The 23,076-nt window shown below is 42.7% G+C and overlaps 1 protein-coding gene across 5 annotated transcripts in view; it reads right to left on the bottom strand.

The window, feature by feature from the left end:
• DOCK5 (dedicator of cytokinesis 5) overlaps positions 1–23,076 on the bottom strand; it is a 211,331-nt gene that overhangs the window by 93,051 nt on the left and 95,204 nt on the right. For all 5 annotated transcript variants that reach the window (XM_032332197.1, XM_032332193.1, XM_032332194.1 and 2 more), the window contains 8 exons: positions 20,520–20,668; positions 17,710–17,845; positions 15,958–16,115; positions 14,694–14,775; positions 12,241–12,370; positions 9,274–9,346; positions 5,485–5,627; positions 2,202–2,327 (listed from right to left, as the gene is read on the bottom strand). In XM_032332197.1, coding sequence (XP_032188088.1) covers positions 2,202–2,327; positions 5,485–5,627; positions 9,274–9,346; positions 12,241–12,370; positions 14,694–14,775; positions 15,958–16,115; positions 17,710–17,845; positions 20,520–20,668 — 997 coding nt within the window. The remainder of the gene's footprint in view (positions 1–2,201; positions 2,328–5,484; positions 5,628–9,273; positions 9,347–12,240; positions 12,371–14,693; positions 14,776–15,957; positions 16,116–17,709; positions 17,846–20,519; positions 20,669–23,076) is intronic.

Genomic DNA, 23,076 nt, shown 5'->3' with positions numbered 1-23,076 from the left:
ATAAATGTCTATTGTTGAAGCTGCCCAGCCCTGTGGGTACTTTAATAGGGCAGCCCAAGCAAACTGACAGAGGACATAAGGACCAGATGCTGAGGAACTCCAACATTTAAAGGCAGGGTAGGTGACATGGTGGCAAAGGGAAATGGAGACAAAGAGACAAACGTGGGTCCCTGATGATGAAGGCACACTGTTTCCCCAAGAGGGTGGTCAACAGTGTCACATGCTGCTGAGGGAACCCGAGATAATCTTTAGGCTAAAAAGTATCCACTGGACCTAGTGACATCCACTCTCGGGTAACTCAAGTGACACCATTCTGGTCAGAACAGAGGGTGACTGGCAGATGCAGAAGAAGAGATAGAGCACGTTATGTGATGGCTTCTGAGATTCTGGTTGTGCAGATGACAAAGACAACAGCAGCGCCTGGGCTGGAGGGGAAAGTCGGGCTGAGGGAATGACTCCGGGCATCTCTGTAGCCTGTTCAAATGGGGGTGAGGAGCAACAAGGTAAAGAGCATTGGTCTGGGGACGCCTGGGTGGCTCAGTTGGTTGGACGACTGCCTTCGGCTCAGGTCATGATCCTGGAGTCCCCGGATCGAGTCCGGCATCGGGCTCCCAGCTCCACGGGGAGTCTGCTTCTCCCTCTGACCTTCTCCTCGTTCATGCTCTCTCTCACTGTCTCTCTCTCAAATAAATAAATAAAATCTTTAAAAAAAAAAAAAAAAAGAGCATTGGTCTGGACTTATTTCTCAACACTGCCTGATCACCAGAATCATCAGGGGGGCCCTGGTTTTACAAACTGAAATCAAGTCTCTCGATCACTGTGGGAACCTGTATTATAATGTTGATCCAAAGACCAGCATTTGGGTATTGAGCCAAAGACCAGCTGATCCAAAGACCAGCATTTGGGCGCCATTGTCCTAGGTGATTACCTGAGCCTATGACGGCCCTGGTGGTCCAGAAACCAAGCCTATTGACTAGAAAGATTAGAAAGAATCTTGCCAGCCAGATTTCAAAGACAAATTCACTTTGTTCCCCAAAATAAACTTCTCCGTGTTATTGTTTCAGATTTTCACTCTTGCTGTTGTAATAACACTGCCTTCGGTTATAGGGGTATCACCAGTGCTTATTTCTTTTTAAATAAGAAGACAAAACACTTTCACAGAATGAAGATGAAGACACACTGGGCTGAGTGAGGCTGGAAGGGATGACACCAGCAGATAAAGAACCATCTTCTTTCACAAGAAAAGAAAAAGACGGTCTACCGTTTTACAGACAGCTTTTTCCTACTCATCCTTTTTAAGGCCAACTACGTGCAGAGGATATGTGTGTGGCAACACATCATCACTGCCCCTTCTTCTCCAGAAGGAGGAGTAAGATGTTGTGTTACTTTAACGGAACCCCAAGTTTTATACAGAAGACAACAGCATGGTTTTCTAAAATTTTCCTAACATGCCAAAGGTTACTTACTTATATATTCTATTTACTTATCTGCAAAAATATATATCATATTTTAATATTTATAACACATATGCTTCATGTAATACACATACATATCTTATAGAAAGTCACTTGAAAGGATTTCTTTTATTACTATAAAGATTAAGAAATCAATGGGTTAAGTCTGCAAACTTAAGAGAACACCTGTGCAGATCACCAACATATGGTGACAGAAAAAACAAAATGAAAGTAAGAAAACTGCGGAATGTTTACATTCTTATGACCACACGTATGGGGACAGCCAAGAGCACAGTCAGAGATTAAGCAAATGGAGCAAAGGGTCTGAAAGACACTGAGCTGAGCAGACCCCTCACTGGAACTTCTCGGCCAGCAGCCCCGATGCTGGTGATGTCATCCCGAGAAAGGGACACGTGACGAGGCACATCACTCTCGGGGCCTAAAACCTGTGCTACGATTAGCGATCCTTAATGGATAATGTAGGGAAGAATTTCAGAGGAGCCTGAGCCGAGCAGAAAGGAAAAGCACGAAGAGGAACTTTTGAGTTAACACGTAAAAGCATCACCCTGGGCTCGTGCACCAGGTACCGTGGCCCTCTTAGAATTTCCCCTGTCTTGATACCACAGATGCAGGTCACTAAAGACCACAGAGGTTCTTATCTTGACTCAACCGTCCCATAGAAGTAACTGTTGCATGGAAGGAGAAACTACAGGTTGCAGAACAGGTGAACCACGCAAAAGCTTTTACCTGGAAGTATTATTTCAGGAAATCCCATTTTTCGGGCAATGGCAGTTGATCTATCCACCAAGTGCGAAAAATTCTTCTGAACCTGTGTGAGGTCACCCGGCAAAAGTTTCAAAGATACCCAAAGTCCTTTAAAGAAATAAAGAATGAACTTTTAGCTCTTTTTATGATCAATACCAAAAATACCCATAGAAAACTGAAAAATAAAATATACAGATATTTTATTATAAAAATGTAAATGCTCCCCCAGTTAGCTTATCATTTTCATGACATTCCTATCAAAATCACAACAAGACTTCCTTGAGAATTTGACAGAGGTATGAATGAACACATGTTTACTTGGGGGAAAAGAAACACGAATAAAGATAGCCCTTATCAGATACCAAAATATTGTAGAGCTATAATGAAGTATTTTACTAGTGGTAGAAAAGATATATATAAATCAATGGAAATAATTAGATTAAGTACTATAATATATAGCAATTTAATATATAGTAAAGATGCATAACAAATCCTGAAAAAAGAAACAACATCACAAATGTGCTGGAATAATTTTCTTGCTACTTAAAAAGAGAATCAACTAATTTCTCACCTCACGTTTTCATTAAAATAAATTCCTAATAAAATAAAAAAAATAAAATGAACCTTTTTTCTAAGTATAGACAAATGAAGAAATCACATACAGAAAGAATTATCTAGGGGCACCTGGGTGGCTCAGTCGGTTAAGCGTCTGACTCTTAACCTGAGGGAAGCTCAGGTCATGATCTCAGGGTCAAGGGACTGAATCCCATATGGGGCTCTACACTCACTGGGGAGTCTGCGTGAGGATTCTCTCCCTCTGCTGCTCCCCACACTTGTGTCCATGTGCACATGTGTACTCTTTCTAAAGTAAATAAATTAATCTCAAAGAAAAAAAAATATCTATACACAAATGGAAAGTTTTGATATTTATAAAGAAGTGAAAGGCATGCTACAAAAGGGTGAAATACCTATTATGAAATTATAAGAAAAACAACAAATAAATAGAACCTGTATAGACAATTCACAAAGAAGTACATGAAGTTGGCAAATATTTAACAAATCAAAAATTGAAAAATACATGTTCTATATAAGACATTGTTATCTTCATGAAAACTGAGAAGGAAAACTTTAGAAAAACTCACGAATGCATAGGAAGTCTAGGTAATTCCCCATCAAGTAGTTTTTTTTTCTAACTACAAGAGAACTATGGAAGTCTACTTTTCACATTTCAAATAGGTAAAGGTTTTTTTTTTAGATTTTTTTTTGAGAGAGAGAGAGAGAGCACATGAATAGTGGGGGAAGGGGAGAAAATCCTAAGTACACTCCACGCTCAGCACAGAGCCTGACACATGGCAGGATCTCACGACCCTGAGATCATGACCTGAGCCAAAATAAAGAGCTGAGCACTTAACCAACAGAGCCATGCAGGCGCCCAACAAATAGATTTTTAACTATCAGGTCACCAAGCAGGCACCATGGTAATTAGCACCACTGGCAGAAGTTGATGGAAAGCAATCTGGTAATATGGGTATCTCTGAGTTGGAGCCTGTTCCCATCATTTGCCCCAGCTGTCCTACTTCTGGGAATTTTCTTGGGGAGATAACCCTAAATATGGAAAAAGCTTCACATATAAAAGTAGTCACAGCAGAGTTATTTAAATTTATAATGGGGACAAAATAGAAAACACTTAAATGCTTCCCTAGGGGAATCCAAGCAATGCAATATCATGCAGCCAGCCACAGAAACAATATTTGTTATGAGCATAAAAACATTTGAAAAGCACTTGCTTTGTTAAGCAGCAAGAGAGCAAATACTTTTTTTCACTTTTCTGACAGGAATTACTCATGCACAGCAATTTACTTAGTATAAGGATTTTCCACTCTAATAAATCATATCCTAGGTTAGGGGTTCTAAAATAACAGATATGTATTTCATTATTTGTTTCCAGATTCTTTTTTATTTTTAAAGATTTTATTTATTTTACAGAGAGAGAGAGACAGATCACAAGTTGGCAGAGAGGCAGGCAGAGGGAGAAGGAGAAGCAGGCTCCCACCAAGTAGAGAGCCCGATGCGGGGCTTGATCCCAGGACCCTGAGACCCCAACCAAGCCTAGAGCAAAGGCCTGAGCCAATGAGCCACCCAGGTGCCCCCAGATTCTTTTTTTTTTTTTTTAAAGATTTTATTTATTTGACAGAGAGAGAGATCATAAATAGGCAGAGGGACAGGCAGAGAGAGGGTGGGAAGCAGGGTCCCCGCTGAGCAGAGAGCTCGATGTGGGGCTCGATCCCAAGACCCTGGGATCATGACCTGAGCTGAAGGCAGAGGCTTAACCCACTGAGCCACCCAGGCGCCCTTATTTTCAGATTCTTTAACGCTTCCTCACATGTCTTTCCTACCCAGATCAACTGTGAACACATGGAAAATGAAATGTGCTGATAATAATGTGTTTCCTGATTGCTTCCGCTTCAGTAGAAGATAGTTCCAGGGTGGTAAAAAAACAAAAAGTGACCCATCTTCAAAATTGTCCCCAAATCATCACCATCGTGGTATTTGAATTATAAAATTTTAACTGGTTTTTTAAAAATACTATTCGAATTTAAAATGCAGTTTCAATGAGTAGAATTTCTTAGTTAAAACTGTGTCAACAGGACGATATATGGAAACACTAAAAACAACTCAAAGTGTTTTGCTAGCTAGCCCATTATTTCATATTATTATCTGTTCAGGGGTGTCTGGGTGGCTCGGGTCATGATCCAGCCACTGGGCTGCGGGCTCTGTGGGGAGTCTGCTTCTCCCTACCCCAACTTTTGTGTGCATTCTCTCTCAAATAAATAAATCAAATCTTTAAAAAAATGACTATCCATTCATTTGTATTACTTTGGTCTCTTTACTCTTGATTTTAGGTAATGTAATGGGACAAGCATTCCGAGGGTGGTACATAATTATCCCCAAACTTGATTCTCCTTGTGCATTTACCTAGAATCAGCATTGGGATTGTAGGGGAGACAAAACTGAGAAAGGGCTCCTGGGATAAAAATTTGTTCCACAGAATTTACAAAACAGAGCTGTGATCCAATTCCGTGCTGAGTGCAGCCTCTAAGCTCTTCAGTGTTAAACGCATTCAGCAGGAAGCTGCAGGGAGCGGTCCCCAGCAGGGTCTGCTTTGCATCAGAGAAAGGCAGAGAAAAGCTTGGGCAGTCCAAGGACCCAGCTCCAGTGCTGCCCCCACAAGTCCCCTCCCAGCGTAGTGTGCAGGGCTGTGTACCTTGTCCTTTGTGATTCACTTCCTTTGCTGCTATCACCTTATTCAAGACTGAAGTGAGTGGCTCGTTCTCCCCAATCACATGGGATGTTATCAGGGGTGACATGATTAGCTGTCTCTGCCGGATATACGTTTCCATTGCAATTCTGGGAAAGTTAGAAATGAGAGGTTAAAAAAAGAAAAAAAAAGAAGAGGAAGTTTCTACTGCACAGCTTCAGATAGGATGGGTCCTATGGAAGTAATTTGGAAATCTAAACACTACACATACCTCACTAGAGGACTCTTCCTTTCCTTTATTTTTCCATTGGGGACCTGTCTTGGTCATTTCCAAGATGAATTTGGTGTCCAAGGTAGGCACCCAATGGAAAAAGGAAAAAAACCACCTCCCAAGAACAAATAAAACTGATGGCAAATGTTAAAATCAGAGGCAAGGCCTGATGCTCTTTGTGAGGTGGGGGAGGCTGAAGTCATGGAACTGTAGCAGCAGCGGGGATGGGACAGGTGACCTGGCCTCCGGTCCTGGTTCTACCTGACATAAGCTCTGGGCCTCAGTTTCCTCATCTGTAAAATGGGCCGAGATCACCTGCCTGCAAAGGCCTCCATCTGGCACCAGCACTCACGCATGCAACAGCTTTCGGAGGGTGCTCTCAGACCCTTGGAGTGAGAGTGAGATGGCACGGCCACCAGCAAACCGGCTTCACTCTCATGATCAACCAGGCTGAGATCCAAGACCTAAACACAGCCCCTCCTGACAGCACAAGCGCTCTCAGGAAGCACAGATCAGCCTGCTGTGGGTCATCGGGCTCCCTCTCTGCTGTGGTCTTGTTCTCTCGCCCACCAACACAGGTCAGCCTTCTCTGCAGGCATCTGATCTGTGCCAGGACAGCAGTGAGGAAACCTACTGCGGTGTCTCACTGAAGAGCGAGGTGGCTGCGGACTGAGTGGCTGCCTTCAAAGAACGCTCCCTTAGACGGACTAGCAGAATCTATCCAGGAGGCACTCCTCATATAATACGCTGTAAAGCTTATTGATGAGGTAAGTTATGAAAGCATCTGCCATAAATCTTGGGAGTTAAAAGCCAGAGACTGTGATCTGCATCATGAATGCTTTACGGTGCCTGTTGGCTGCACAGTGACCGATAATCAAATTAGGGCTGGGCTCCTCGGAAACTCAAAAGTGCATTATCACACAGTGAAGGCGACCTCAGGGCTGTTTCAACACAGCTTCGGGATGGGAGCTAGTTCAGAGATGAGGCAGGGGGGCACACAACCAAAAGAAGAAACCCACCTCAGAAGTGAAACAAGCATACAGAATAACCTCCACATCCATGTGTGCTGCTCCTATCACGTACATACACATCTCATATGCATATCTAGGTAATGATATAGGTAACCTATAATATCTAGGTAATGAGAGGTAACGTATAACAGCGATACACAGTAACATTATACATGTATATGTAACAGGAACATTCATGGACGTGAAGGTTCTTTAAGTCTATATTTATCATAAGTATAATATATACATCTTAATATATCTATATACTCATTTATTCTATATATTATATCATATTTATTAATGTTTAAGTTAAATGTATCAATATATTAAATATGACTATATCTTAATGTATTAATATAAGATTATAGTTAGTAAATTATATTTGTTACACTTAACATATTTAAAATATTTGAATGTATATATATATTTATATTGGGATCAGCATCCATGAATTTGAAAGTCACCTCATTAATTCATATTAGCACTAAGCAACATAAAATATTTACTTCACCACATTCTTAGAGGGTCAGTATATAGGTAGTAGGGTATTAGATAAGCCCTTTTAAAAAATTATTTATAGCAGCCTCTGGATGAAGGAAGGAACTGCTACTTAGCGAGAGCTATCTGTACTATTACATTTAGAAACTGGTCTAAAGCTAGTGGGCTTTAAACTGAATGAGAAGATTTTTATACTTTAAATAAAATTATATATCATGCAATGTTATAAAATGTGTTATATAATGTTATATAACATTATATTATATTATATATTATATTATATTATATTATATAATATATATATTATATTATATTGTTATATTATATTGTTATTATATGTTATATAATGTGTTATATAATGTTAATTGTTTTTGTAGAAAAAATAGAAATACAGAGTAAACAAAATTGGCAAAATTTTGTTAAAAGTTAAAAAAAAGGCAAAATCACCTTTTGCCACATCAACAGAAAGAATCACTGTTAATTATGGAGTATATTCTCTGAAATATCTAAATTTTGAGGCTTTTAATGCATTGTAATAGTTTATATTCCTATAACTACTGTATATTTCCTTCTACCCAGCCAAACTCTGGATATTATATATATATTTTTAAAACTCAGTCAAACCAAATACCAAAACTCCTTGTTTAAACCAAATTGCACTGATTCTCAATGAATTTATGGGCCATTTCTTTCTGTGTATGTGTGCACGTTTGGGTGTATATATACACACATACATTATTTTATGTTCATATCCTTATGAATTTCTATTAATTATATAGTAACAATATTCATTTTCTTTTAATACACATTGCAAACATTTTACTAAACTTTATTCTGTACTTAAGTTATTTAAAATTTTTGTGTGGTTTACCTGCCAATTTTTCTTTTTCAGGCAGATCTTTGAGTCTGACTCAGCAAGGCCTCCCACTCACCACTATTATATAAAACTCCGATTTTCCTGTAGTATTTTAAGATTTTAGTTCTTATACTTACACATTTAAATCATCTGAAATTTCCCGTGGCACACGATGTGAGACGGGTTCTAACCTGGATTTTGTAAATGGGAGGCTAATTGTGTCAAATAGTTCATTTCTGCATAGTTCCTATTTCTCCACTGATTTGTGCTATGATTTTTTAAAAATCGTATGTTAATTTCAGTATCCTTGGGCTGGTTTCCAGAGTTCTCAGCGGTTCTACTGATCTACTGTGGAGGCTGCAGGCTGGCTGAGACAGTCACCTTCCTCACTGATAGGACCGCTCCATTAGGGCTCCATTCCAGCATGGTCTGCCATCTCCTCGAGGCCGCCACCACCCACGCCCAGGATAAGGCGACCGCAACTGCTAGAGCCTTGATGTTCACACATACACTTCTTCAGAGGCCTGTGGGTTCACACCTGCTGGCCCATGACCCACAGGCGCCCGCACAGGGTTCCAGCTCCTGAAGCTCAGCCCGGAGACCTTAGCAGAGCTCTTCAGGCAATCCTTTGGTGTCCTCCCCCAACAGGCACCCAGGCATTACTAGTCAGCCCCTCACTCTCCAACCTCCTAAATACCTTCTACCCCGAGTGTGTTCTCCAGCTGGAAGCTTGTTAGTAGCAGCCTCCTGACCCACCAGACCACATTTTGCACTCTAACAAGATCTCCAGGGAACCCTGAGCTGTCCTACAGGATGCTCTGTCCTCGGTAATACCTGTTTCTGACAACAGAGTGCAAATATACTCTGGCCTTTGTGACACCTACGAGGCACCATTTTCTGGTTTCTGGTGCAGATACAGATTGGCCCCCTCTATTCCATCGGTCCTTTCTATCAAACCAGGAAAGTTAGGCTTATCCTCCTACATGTGATCTCAATATAAAGGACTCTGAATAAAGTCTTCTGTCGGCTTCTATCTCACAATCTTCCAGTTACAAGGCTTTCCATCTGGAACTGAGCAAATGGTCCCTAGCACCTGGTTCTGTGTTAAGAGATCATTCAAAGAACTCATCCAGGTCCGGGGTCAATGCCAAAGTACTTACTGCTGAAAGGGAATAAAATGCTGCTTTTCTTCATCATCCACCTTCCCGTGTACGATGTCAGTGATATCCATCACTAGGAAAGAGATAAAACTTAATTAAAGAACTTAACTGTGTCCGGCTTCAGTAAGTTACTATGGAAAACTACAGTATCTGCAAACACAGGACACTACAGAAGTGAGATACCACGTGGGGACACTTAGGTCTTTGCCAGCGATGACTCCCGGTGCCCAGCTCCTGACTTCATCAGGAGCTCAAACACGGAGCTCAGGGTTTGGATTTTTCTCAGATCAATCCCGCAGACTACCCACTTCTTAAAATTCTATGCAACCAAATGCTAAATTCTTGAGAAATCGGAAACCAGATTGGTTTTGCTTTGTTTTTTAGCAAGCCTGCATTCAAAGACACAGAGCACACATATTTTATATCAGGAGTGCCAACAGAATGAGGACTTGAGAGAGAAACTCAAGACTCGAAGGGGTCAACCAACTCTTGGACTTGACACGGTTGCACCTGGCTTCCACATTCACTAGGGAAGGCAGGACAGGGCACCAGCACCACAGAACAGAAGATCGTGCACTGATTTGCTTCTCTGCACGCAAGAAGAGCAACAAATACAGCACATCCTATGCCCACAGCGCCTGCTATCTTACTTATACCGACACTATTATTTGCCCTACTTTACAAGGCAAGGAAACACCGGTGCCTGGGTGGCTCAGTTGGTTAAGCTCAGGTCATGATCCCGGAGCCCGGGATCGAGTCCCGCACTGGGCTCCCTGCTCGGCGGGGAGTCTGCTTCTCCCTCTGCCCTTCACCCTGCTCGTGGTCTTTCTCTCTCCCAAATAAAATAAAATCGTAAGGAAAAAAAGAGAGAGAGAGATGAGGACACCGAGCAAAGGAAAGGTTGCCCCAGACCAGAAGTTTTAAGTAGTGATGCTGGGGTATGAACCCAACAGCAATTATGGGACCAAATCACTTAAGCCAACAATGCCCGGCTACCCAGAGAACTAATAAGTGGGCCACCCTACAGCTGTTCAGACCAGGCAGGGCCCACAGCCAAGAGGCTAGCCCTGGGTTAATGAATTACAATTGGGCCATAAAACACACACTCACCATGCTCTCCCTAGATAACCTGTTTGGAGATTAGAAGAAGTACTGAGATAGGAGACATTTCTCAGATGAAAAACTAAAGGACAAGAAGGAAATGCCTTCTCGAAGTAACCCAAACCACAGTAAGGCTGGGGAACTAATAATGTTGGTGAAAGGATGCTGCAAAAGCTTGCTGTCAGACAAGACCCCTGCAAACACTGTACCCCCCCCCAAAAAAACCAAAAACCTGAATAATCTGTCTGGCACCACCCCCCTTCCAAGGGGCGGTTCATCTGTTGATGCCGTCATGCAGTTACTCCAGATCTCTGCTGATCGATGCTTGGCATCGAGCCTCAGAGTAAATGACAGTTCTCTGAGTGTACACACACACACACACACACCACTCCACCCCACCCCCCTTAAACAGAAAAGCAACCAAAAGCTGCAAGCCTGATGTTCAAATCTCTTCAGCCCATTTTGAATGACAGTGACTTTAAACATGCCCTAAATTCTTAGCTTTGTGGATTGTCATATAAATGGCTAAGTTCCTTCCCTTTTCTGAGATTTCATTTTAATGCTCTGTCAGGAGGAATGCCGTGCCTCCTCAGAGACTGGTAGGCCTTGAGCAGCCAGTGAGAGGGCAAGGGTGGTCAGGGAATGACCATGCACACGGCCTCATGGAGAGGAAGCCTTGTTACCCACACAACCCACAAGGTCAGTCCTGCCGACATTCTCTGGCCATTTGTTCCAGGAGAATTATGGCCTTTCATCGACAGCTTTCAAAACTTCTCAGTGACTGAAACATCAATGTGCAACCAGGAATGTATTTCCTTAATCGAACAAACTACAGAAGAAAATGCACGGCCTCTTGGGAGGTTGTGGGGCTTGATGTAAGCCAAGGACTCTCTTTGAGAGGGGCTACAAATCCAATGTTGCCTTTGAAGAGTAAATCGTCCAGGCAGGCAAACCACTTTCCAGGGAGAGTTTTACTGGACTGAAATCAGCCCACAGGCGGGGAGAATGCCACCAGTCCCAACAAGGCTTTACTGAGATCCTACCATGCACAAGGCACTGTGTGGGGCACCACCTAGGGAGAAACAAAGGAGGCAGGGTCTAGGTGAGGACTCGGAACCCCCCAGAAAAGATAACTGGAAGCTCCAGGCAGTAAACGCTGTGTGTCCAATACTCACATTGACAACCAAATTCATCTTGCACCGTCTCTGGGTTTTCCCTCCCTCCTCTAGTCAATTGTGTGTGCAGTGGGGTAAAATCTGCTATTTTAACCATTCTTAAATGTACAGTTCAGCAGCATTAGGCACATTCACCACTTGTGCAGCCATCAGCGCCCTCCCTCTCCAGAACTCTTCCATCTTCCCAAAACGAAACTCTGTCCCCCTTAAACACTAACCCTCCCCTTTCCCCCTCCGCACAACCCCCAGCAAGCACCACTCTACCTTCCGTTGCTCATAATGAATCTGACCACTCTGGGCACCTCACACAGGTGGGAGTGGGACCATGCCATGTTTATCTTTTAGTGACTGGCCTATTTCACTTTGCACAGCAGCCCCAAGGTTCAGCCATGTTGTGGAATTTCCTTTTTGTTCTCAGTCTGAATGATAGGTCACTGTCTGGACGGACCACATTTTCCTTATCTACTTATCCACCCATGGAGACTTGGGTTGCTTTTACTTCTTGGTTAGTGTGAATAAGGCTGCTCTAAACCCAGATGTACAAGTATCCTGAGGCCTTCTGCTTCCAGTTCTTCTGGGCGGACACCCAGAAGTGGGATTCCTGGGTCCTAAGTTCAATCGCTGGAGGCCCTGCCATGCTGTCCTTTACAGTGGCTGCGGTGTTTACAGTTGTCTCTGGGTCTTTCTGTACCTGCTACTCCAAAAGGTCTTCGGAGCCCACATGTGTGCTTTTTGCCCTCCTTCAGCTCCATGTGGCCCACCCGGACAATCTGGCACACGAGGCTGATGCGGGGCCGGATGAGGTCTGTGCTACTGAGGTCCTACAGGGACAGAGAGCACGCAAAAAGGAGATTGAGCTGCATCACCCTGTCACCTTTGTTTCTCTTCCCACTCAACAACAGAACACCATTCAGAGAGTTCTTTCTCGTACTGAAATAGCAGAACCACTCCCTCTCTCTCCCGTTCCCATCCAAGAATGACCATGGCATCAGTGGAAAATGACTGTATTCAAAAAAGGAAGGAATGTGTTTGATTTCCCAGTTCCTTCTTCAAATGGAGAAATCCGATCATTTTCAATCTAAAGTCTCTAACTTATCAATCTAATCAATCCCGACTCTAAGAGTCGGGACACCTGTCATTGCTGCTTTCTATTCTGCCAGGATATGGCTGAGCCCCTGAAGCATGCCAGTGTCAAAGGGAATCAAAGCTTGCAAGATGCTGATCTTTACTGGGGGTCTACACAGGTTGGTGATATTTCACTTCATCTTCCAAATAATCCTGTGAGACAACTATAACAGAGAAATTTACATGTGCTGGTTTCTGTAATTATTCATCTGTTTTACGAGAGGTATTCGCTGAGAGCTTCTGGGTGTATGTGGATTAACAAAAGATGTGTAGATGAGATGTCTCTGTTTTTTTGCGGTTCATATTCTACACTTGTTTGTATTCTTACGGATGGGTGAGTAAACCCATGAATGAGCTCACATATCTCATTCTCTTTACCGTGAGGAATAATTTAATTGCATCTCAAATTCCTTTCATGAAACAGCTGTCCAAGGCCTCTTCACTGAATCAAGAATTACTTTCTCAATAGTCATTCCAAATCCATCCTCTATAATTTAGTGAACGCAGGTCTCCAAGATAGGAATACAGAGCAATGATAACATCGGCCCTGAATTTCTGCTCTAGGTTTTGTGAGGCTTCTCTTAATAACAGAAAGATAAAGACTCCGGGTGACTAGTTACATAAATTGTGACACACGGTTACTGTTCATCAAGGTACAATCATTTGTAAAAGAAGTTTTTGTACAATGCTGAGTGATTAAGGAAGTAGTCACCACATTTTATTTAACTGACACGGCTAGACATGAAATCTGCCTCCCAAGAAGATCCCGATCAGCTGGGGGAGGTGGTGGGGGAAAGGGGATGAAATGCAGCTTTTCTAAAAATGCTCTCAGGCAGAAGATGGACCAGAAAGTCAGTAATTCCTTTTTTAGTGTTTTTTTTCAAGGTACACATTGACTGATAAATGCCTTTTGGTTTTAGGGAAAAATCCACATGTCTGTGAACTGAGGAAGGGAGGTTTTAGGAAGGGTTCCAGCTCTTTCTCTCTGTTTACCAGGTGGTAGAGACAGGTGGGTGAATGCATGAGTAGTTACCACACCCCACTTGTCCCGGAAACGGGATGTTAACAGAGGGAATGGATAAGAAGAAGGAGAAATGAATGAAGGAGGGATTTGGTAAGCCTATACTGGGTCCACCACTCTGTATCGTGTTTTTAGGCGTTTTCGCTAAGACTCTATTTTCCTTACATATGAGTGGCAAGAGAATAAGGAGATAAAATATGTGCGTGGGCTTAAGGGAAGAAGGCAGAGAAGGAAGAGAGCGTCTCCTGCAGAGAGAGCTCGTAGAGAGCAGGTGGCAGCACTCTAAGGCATTTTAAGCTCTGATGTCCTAAAAAAGGGAGAGAACCCCAAGAAAATTCCAGCCCCAGAGAAAGAGAGTCATCATGCCCCAGGCTATAACCCAATAAATTTCCTTCCTCCTGACCCATGTAGAGCAGCACCCCGTCTTCCTTGGAGAAGAGGAGGAATACAGGGTAAAGTCCATTAAAATATGAGGAAACCAAAAAGTCAAGACCCCCATCTTTGCCTGAGCTGTACCCTGGGTCTGGAATGCTCTTCTTTATCAGCATTGCTCACTCTCTTGTCAACTTCAGCTCTTGCTCAAATGGCCTCTTCTCATGAAGGTCTGCCTGACCCGTCTACTTAAAACGGCACCCCTTCCCCAGCCCAGAAACTCCCACCACCCACCCAAGTACTTATGACTTCTAACATTCTATATAACGTACTCGTTTTTTGGATCATTGTTTCTTACTGTCTCCCTGTTTTGGAGAAAAGCTCCTTAACCAGGGATTTTTTTCTGATATGTTCACTACTGTGTCTCAAGTGCCTAGGTCAGTGGCTGGCATCTAGTGGGCGCCCAATAAATACTTGCTGAATAAATGAGCGGTTATTCCTGCTAGGGGGATCATGATGATTCTCCTTTTCAGCTTTTCATTTCAGAGGTTTTGCCATATACTCACCATGAGCATCTGCTAATATGATAAGCACAAAGAAATGATTAGATATAAGGTATGACTTACTGTAAAAACCGCTTGGAGGTTATTAAGCTTCTCTATTTCCTTGGGCATCCCGTTACTGCCCCAACGAATTAGGTAATTCTCACTGGTGAAGGAAAAAAAAATTATCCGTAATGAAGGGCTAACTGGCACTGGAGCTATCCGCCGCACAGACTTCACAGGGTCCAAGGAAGACCCCAAAGAGCCTCGCTGAATTTATCAGGCAAGTGTCAACGTAACACCCAAGTGGGCCCCTCCCTGGTCCCCCGGCTTTGGAGAAGTGAGCGTGCCATAGCCAGGCTCCGTGACACACGCCCAGCGTGGATTTGGGACAGGCACACATGCAGCAGCTTCTGCCCAGTTCCGCCTGGCATCTTTCTTCCGCCTCCAGATCTTTGTGTAAGATCTTCAGCTTTGCCGAACCAGGAATATAATTTTAGAATAATCATTCCAAATCCATGCCCTGGAATCCACTCCACCACATCCAGATAAAATTTCGATTATAGAAATAAACAATTTGTCAGTAACTACTTTTAACCATCTGCTCAAAAACCGACTGTTTTCTTAGTTGCTCAGCTAAGTGACAGCGTGACCATAGGGTCGAACGAAACCTACTACCATTCACTACAGTTTAAAAAAAAAATTTGTTTTTTTAACAGACTTTATTTTTTAGAGCAGTTTTAGGTTGACAACAAAGCTGAGTGGAGGGGACAGAGAGTTCCCAGAGCCCCCTGCCTCCTGGCCCCCCACACAGCCTCGCCCACTATCAGCACCCCCCAGCACGGTGGTATATTCGTTACAGGTGAAGAACCCACACGGATACCTCAACACCTCCCCGCGATCCCACCCCCCGGCCCCGAGTCCACAGTTCACCTCAGGGTCCACTCTTGGTGCTTGCATCCTACTGATCTGCACTAATGTAGGATGACACACAACCACCATTATAGAATCACACAAAACAGTTTTACTGCCCTAAAATCCTCCGTGCTCTGCTGACGCATTCCTCCCTTACCCTATCCCCCATGGCCTTTTAAACGCTTCGTCCTCATCTCCTTGTTCTGATAGCTTTATGGGATTCTAAGACCCAGGGAGCACATAATCTGTCACTGTAGTGTTCCCACAGCCACAAAGGAAGGCTTAGTAGCCTGAAGGATTTTATTTTCTACCACTTACGATCCTATCCCTTTTCTATCTCCTGCTCTCAAACGAGCAAAGGGCTCCTCAGGTAGGTGGCAGGTGAAGGCTGGGTGTTTCTGCAAGGTCAACAGATGGCCTGGGACCCCACTACCTGATGAAGGTGGACTGGTCTGGATCATAGAGGGCCATGAACAACTCAGCGTCTTCCCCAATGTTGCAGACAAAGTTCTTGAAGTTCACGTAGAGGCCGTAGGTGTGGACGGCACTGAAGACAGACTGGGCCCGCAAGTCCAGGTTCTGAAGAACTGACTTAACACACAGGAAAAGACAGAAAAGCCTCATGGTTTCAGCAAACAGGGAATAATGGCAAAGACACGGGCCATCAAATGGGGACAAATATAATCGCCAGTTGAGGGGAGAAGCACCGACTGAGAAGAAAGAGTGTGTACGTGGCCAGATGATTAAGTGAGCAAAATACAATCATTATGATTTGGATGATCAAGACTGTCCTACTCATGGGGAGCCTGGATGGCTCAGTCATTTGAGGGTCTGACTCCTGATTTCAGCTCAGGTCATGATCTCGGGGTCGAGAGATCGAGCCTCACATCAGCCTCGGTGCTCGACAGGGAGTCTGCTTGAGGGTCTCTCCCTCTCCCTCTGCCCGTCCCCCACCCTATACATGTCTTCTCTCTCTCTCTCTCTCTCTCTCTCACTTGCTCTCTCAAATAAACAAATAAATCTTAAAAACAAAAACAAAAACAAAACCCACAGAACCCAAACTGTCCTGTTCAGGGCCTCAAGCCCAGCAAATTCAGCTAGTGCTATCTCAAGATGACAACTCATGGCTTAGTAGCTTCAAGAATTTCTCATCTCCCACAAGGCTTCTGAATGAACCTCAGAGGCATAAAAATCATGATCCATTATCTCTCTTTTTGGGGAACAGTTCTCATTGCACAAAAGACATTCCACTAGAAAGGCTTCATTCTCAAGTGTGGTTAGACATTAGATCCAGAAACACAATGAAATATTATCACAATTGTGCTAAAGAAACAAAACTACAAACTAAATAAACAGAAGCCTTTAGTCATTAGAACAGAAAGACTAGAAGAATATTTACCAAAATATCAATATAGCTTGGTCTGTGCCACCATACTCTGGGGTATTTTTCTTGTTCTCTTTCTCTATACTCTTCTCATTTTTATTTAATGTCTAATTGTTGCTTTCAAAACCTTTCAAATGCTTTATATTTAAATATTATTTTGAGTTTGGAAACTGTATTGTGTATATCAAATACAGCAGGTTACACAGAACAAAGGCTCCCTCCCACCCAGTTCTCCTTCCTAAAGGCAAGGATTAATTGTCAATTTCTTGTCTATCTTTTTGTTGTTAGTCTATGCATATGCAAACACAGAGGTCTGTATATGCCTTTTTGAGACACAAAGACTAGTGTTTTGTACACTGTTCTGAATCTTGTTCTTTCTATTAATGCAGGTCTTTGTAATCTTTCCTTATCAGAAGGTATACTGCTGCCTCATTTTTTTGTTGTTTTGCTTTTCAATGAGGCACCAAATGACTTTCTAAACATTTCTGCCTCTTGTTGTCAATGACTCCCTTTCTCTCATTAAAAACCAAAGTAAAGGGACGCCTGGGTGGCTCAGTTGGTTAAGCAGCTGCGTTCGGCTCAGGTCATGATCCCAGCATCCTGGGATCGAGTCCCACATCGGGCTCCTTGCTCAGCAGGGAGCCTGCTTCTCCCTCTGCCTCTAGCCTGCCACTCTGTCTGCCTATGCTTGCGTTCTGTATCTCTCTCTCTCTCTTCCTCTAACAAATAAATTAAAAAAAAAAAAAAAAAAGTAAAAATGGAATCTCAGTGACCCAAATTTGCACATTGGAGGAAGTGTACCTTTTCTTCTTGGATCTTTTCCTCAATCCTTTTTGAGGCCATTTCATGGGCCTTGAAGAGGGCAATGGTGCTGGTTTCATCTGGGTCCAGTATGTTCCCATTGTCATCTCTCACCACCAGATCTAACCCAAGCATTCTAGAAAGAAAGCAGTGACCAGTGAGTCTCCTCATTAAGAACAGACTCTTTCCTGACGATTCCCCAAGAAAGAACCCAGATGATTCATGGTTAGAAAGTTGGGTGCTAGACCAGTCAAGTTAAGAAAGTTCCTTGGCTCCTCTCTTTTTGATGCCTGCCTCCTTTCCCCAAAACTTGTGGTCAATAAGTTATGAAAACTTATGGTAGTGTTAACCAAATTCATATGATATGCAAAATATATTTATTCTACAGAATCTCCACAGGAAAGGCAAAACCATCACTGCTTCTGACCAGATTCCTCTGACCAACACTTCTTCCCAATTTTCTATTGCTTGACATAAGAACCATGATAGACCAAATATCTGGGGGCTTTGCCTGATTTCCTTTAAGTTCAACGTTGGAGGACAGCCCTTAACTCAAGACTGTCTTAAAGGCGATCAGCATGAGCTCTGCTGTCGCTTAGATCAGGATTTCAATCTTGGCTTGAATACATGCTAGCAAGAGGATTCAGGGTGATTTATTTGATTTTGCAAAGCCCTGACTTCCTCATCTGTAAATACTCCCTACCATTCAGGGTTGTTGTGAGAATTTAATGAGATAATATGTAAAGCAAGTAACACAGCATCTAGTATCTAGTTCACTCTCCATACACGGCAGGTCTTACCACAGCAACTGGCACCAGAACACGCCTGACTGTGTGCAGTTGTAGCTCTGAGTGTTACACAGGAAAAGAGCCATATGGTCTATGCAGGGCACAATCCCTACTCAGGCTCTTATGCCCAATGTGCACCAAGAAGTTGAAAAAAAATGTGCTTCATTCCAAGACTTGGGGACATGGTGGAAAGCGGATACTGCTATCTGAATGCCCAACGTTCATTCCAGGAACCAGCAATTTGGGAACAGGGATGTCCAAACAGCAAGAAAGCTGAGGGATAATAGTGAATGTGCCAAGTCTTTGGGAAGAAAGCAAAAATGTCTAATGACTGAGTTTCCCCTCCCAGTTTTATAGTATCTCCATCAACTGATTTAATCTGGCAGGTTCCTTTCCACGGCAGCCAGACCCACAGGCCACCCAGACACAGGAGTTGTGGGGTGGCTCAGAGACTAAGCACTGACACACAGACGAAGCAGCTTTTACAAGCTGGAGTGGGATGGCAGGTGTGTCTGGCTATTTATGGGGCATTAACATCCTCTGCTGAAGATCAGAGTCCTCTAGGCCCATGTCACACTGTGATAAGACCCCAAAATACAAGGACAGCATAGACACCAGGAGGGACCGGACTGAGCCCACCATCGCTGTTTCTGAAGAAATGCCTCAGCACCCAGCTAGAAATATAACCCCTGCGGATATAGTCCTATGAATGGACAAGTGACAAGGGAGGGAACAGTCCATTCTTAACCCTATGAAGGGAGCATTACACATAGAATTTTAAGTTTAGGGTTCAAATTTCAACTTCCCCACTTACAATCTCTGTTACTTAGAAATAAATCTCTTAAGCTCACTTGGTCTGTGCTCTTTAATCACAAAGTGGATTATAATCAAGAAATGCATGTGAAGGGTACACAGGAGATTTCATATAATGATTGAATCTGAATCTTGTATGCTGTAGTCACCCCAGCTTTCTTCTGAATACAGCTGTCAGCGTCTGTAACATTTAATTGAGTAGGATAATGGGCCTTACTTTAACAGGTGTCAGAAGTATATCCAAGGGTCCTGAGGCAAAGGGGCAAGGGGAAAAAATCACCTATGTACAACTTGAGGAAATTTAGAAAACCAAACGAAATGTCAAATAGATCATCAACAAAACTGAGGAACCAACCCAGTCTTTTCAAAGGAACGAGTCAGGAGAGAAGCATCCCAGGCCATTAATCGATGAACTGACTGATTTCTCACTTTCTAAAGGGCAGTAACGTCTAGAACCTATGTATGTACTTGAGCTAATCAGAAGACTAGCGAAGTGATTAACTCCTTAGAGGTGACTGGAGGCATAATCAACAGGCTAAAAATGTGTTTTACTCTTCTTGTAAATTTGGTTTTCATACACTACACACCATGGTCCCAGTTAGGGAACATGGGAGAGAAAGACAGAGAATGTGTCTGATGCTGATTTAAAATTCAACTCTCAGGGGCGCCTGGGTGGCTCAGTGGGTTAAAGCCTCTGCTTTCGGCTCGGGTCATGATCCCAGGGTCCTGGGATCGAGCCCCACATCGGGCTCTCTGCTCAGCAGGGAGCCTGCTTCCTCCTCTCTCTCTGCCTGCCTCTCTGCCTACTTGTGATCTCTCTCTGTCAAATAAATAAATAAAATCTTTAAAAATAAATAAATAAATAAATAAATAAAATAAAATTCAACTCTCAGAATAAAAACCGAGATCGATGCAGGCCTCGGAAAATGCGACTTCAGATGCGCCATTCCTTTCAGTCTTGTTTGGCAGCAAATTCCCATCTTCCTGATCGTCTGTCATCTCCTTGACGCAGAGATCCCACACAAGGTCTGGCCTATGTGAGGCGCTGCCATGTTTTTCCAACAGAATGAAATGTTACCCAACGCAAAAAGAAAACAGTACGCATCATTCTTTGACAATTCCCAGATCAAAAGCTGAGGGCGAGGCATGTCCTTAGCATGAATGTGCCCATCTCTTTCCAAGTTCTTGGTGAAACCACCCGCGGTTTACCTGTTCCCGTGATCGATTTTGGCTGTGACCTTTTTCTTGAGCTCTGCCAGTTCGTCCTTGGGGAGGGTTCCAGACAGGATCTGGGACCGCCACTCGATCAGGCTGTATGTCATCTGCTGCAGTTGGCGGAAGAGTGTGACCTTGTTGTTCTAGGATGGGAAAATGAGGTGGAGGAAAGAACAAGAAATAAAGGTAGGATGGAGGACGGTCGAGGCGTTTGACTTGACCCTGACTTTATAAGGTGTTACTTAAGCAATTAATTTTGCCATAGAGTAAGCTGTGCACTTCAAAGGGATTCTCTTCTTTTTTTTGAAATAGGGATGGCCTTGCTCTAGGCCATTCCCACTCTGTCTCCTATTCCAAGTTTAGAATCAGACAAGCCATTGTAGGGTGGATGGCATCGTCCACGTACCCTAAGTTCAACCATGTCCCTCCTCTGTTCTAAACCCTCCAGGGATTTCCTCTGTCCTCCAGACACAATAAATCACATTGTGAAACCCTTCCCATCCTGGGTTCTGCCTACATTCCCCGCTGCATTTTACACCAATCTCTGCCTCAAAAATCTATGCTCCCTCCATGCAAAAGTTATGTCCCCTGCTCCTGAGTGCTCCAGACCCTCTCAAAATGTACTTCCTCTCCCTGGAACTGCTTTTCTCCTCTTCCCCCAAACTCACCCCCATGTCATGTCTCCTCACAGACTACAACCTCCACCAACTGCTAATCCTTACTTCTTTGTCCTCAACTGAGAAGTCTCTTGCTCAAAACCTTCACTGTGGGCTGGCTATCCCTCCCACTGCTCCTAGAATTTACTCGGATCCCAGCAATCAGATCCCAGACCACCATGGCCCGTCTGACTCTCGTCTGAGACCTAAGCTCCTACAGGACAGGACGAGGAGCTCGTTCATTTTTGTAACCCTAGGACCTGGTGTAGAGTAGATGCTCTATAAAATGCACGCATGCGTGAATTATGGATGGAGAAAGAACTATAATTTCAGAGATAAAGGATAGTGGAAAATGAAATGGAGGATACTGTCTTAAAGGCCTCATAAAACTGTTAGACCATCCTGGAAATCGTTAGACCTACAATGATTAAATCATTATTCTGGGCTTCCTTAAGAACTTCCATACCTGGACCAAACCAACTTATGACCAGCTCGGTATATGGACTTGTATCATTTTAAGAGGCAAATATCTGATGTTCAAGCTATTACGAGCTTGGTTTTCTCTAAATGATTAATATACAGTTATATATATGATAGATCATATCACTAACATATACAATATTGTTTAACAATATTTATCTAATCCTTTTATAAACACAAGATAATTTTAAATTGTGAGAAGTGCCAGAAGGAAAATATATGTGGGTAATATGATCTGGTGTACACGGAAAGGAAGACCCTTGAGATAAAGTCTTCAAGAAAATCTGGTTTGTGTACCACTTCTGAAACATGCTTTTTTTAAAAATTTGTCTGCACCATTTATTAGTCAGTTCTACAAGGAATCATTAATGAAAGCTATGCCTTATATTGACATACTTTTTGGAAATGAGATGGTGAGTTACTTAAAAAAAAAAATAAGTGGTCTTTTCCTGGCTTTTTGGGTTTGGTTTTTTTTTTTTTTTTTTTTTTTTTTTTTGGTTTGTGTATAAGTTTAGGGATAAAAACTGAAATATTTGCATAAATGTAATTGAAAATTACACAACAAAGCTGCCTCAGTTTGGACCTCTGATTCAGTATTTGAAACATGCTTTTTTTTTTTTTTAAATAAAAATCTACACAATTCCACTCACCCCTTAAATACTACAAAATCACTACTTTTTAATTTACAGGTGAAAAGTCATGATATTTTTATATAACTATATGCTTTAAGATTATAGGAAATACTATTACCTGCTATAAAAATAATGCAACCTTACCCCCCAACACACACGTACACACCCAAAGAAACTGTCAATGGCTGGAGAGCAAGTCCTTCTGTGATCTTCTACAACAATCCCTGGGGCAGATTCCTGCGCAAGTTATCAAATACAATCAAGATACTGAAAATACCCAAGATACTCCTGAACAAAGAGTAAACTGGAGCCAAGATCCCTCAGCCCAAAAGTGGGGCCGGGGGAGAAAGAGCAAAGATTAGCCCAGTGTGATCAAAGCTCTAAAAGAAAGTCAATGTTCTGTGAGAACACAAAGGAGAGGGTCGAAGAACTCCCTTACATGCTCCATTAACACTACTGATCTGAAAAATACAGACCGTGAAACCTGCTTAAAATTTTGTAAATACCTATATTCTAAGTGTTTAGCCTTTTCTGAATTGACTCTTTCTCATCAGCCAGTCTTTCAAAAGCATAAAAACACGACTTGAAAAGTTCCATTTTTAATAAGCAAAAGTAAAAACCCTGTTTGTTTTTTTCCCATGGAATTCTGTATAAAATATTGCCATTCCATTTTCTTTTGAACTAAAAGAGGGAGTGAGAAATTAAGTCCATAAAATTTGCTAGGCAGAAAGAGAATCCTTTTTTTCTTTCTTGCAACTAATTTGTCTGCTCTCACTTAGGTGT

The sequence above is a fragment of the Mustela erminea genome, chromosome 2, assembly GCF_009829155.1.
Source record: "Mustela erminea isolate mMusErm1 chromosome 2, mMusErm1.Pri, whole genome shotgun sequence".
NCBI lineage: Eukaryota > Metazoa > Chordata > Mammalia > Carnivora > Mustelidae > Mustela > Mustela erminea.
The sequence above is the reverse complement of the archived record's forward strand: the minus strand, read 5'-3'. Positions and strand labels throughout refer to the sequence as shown.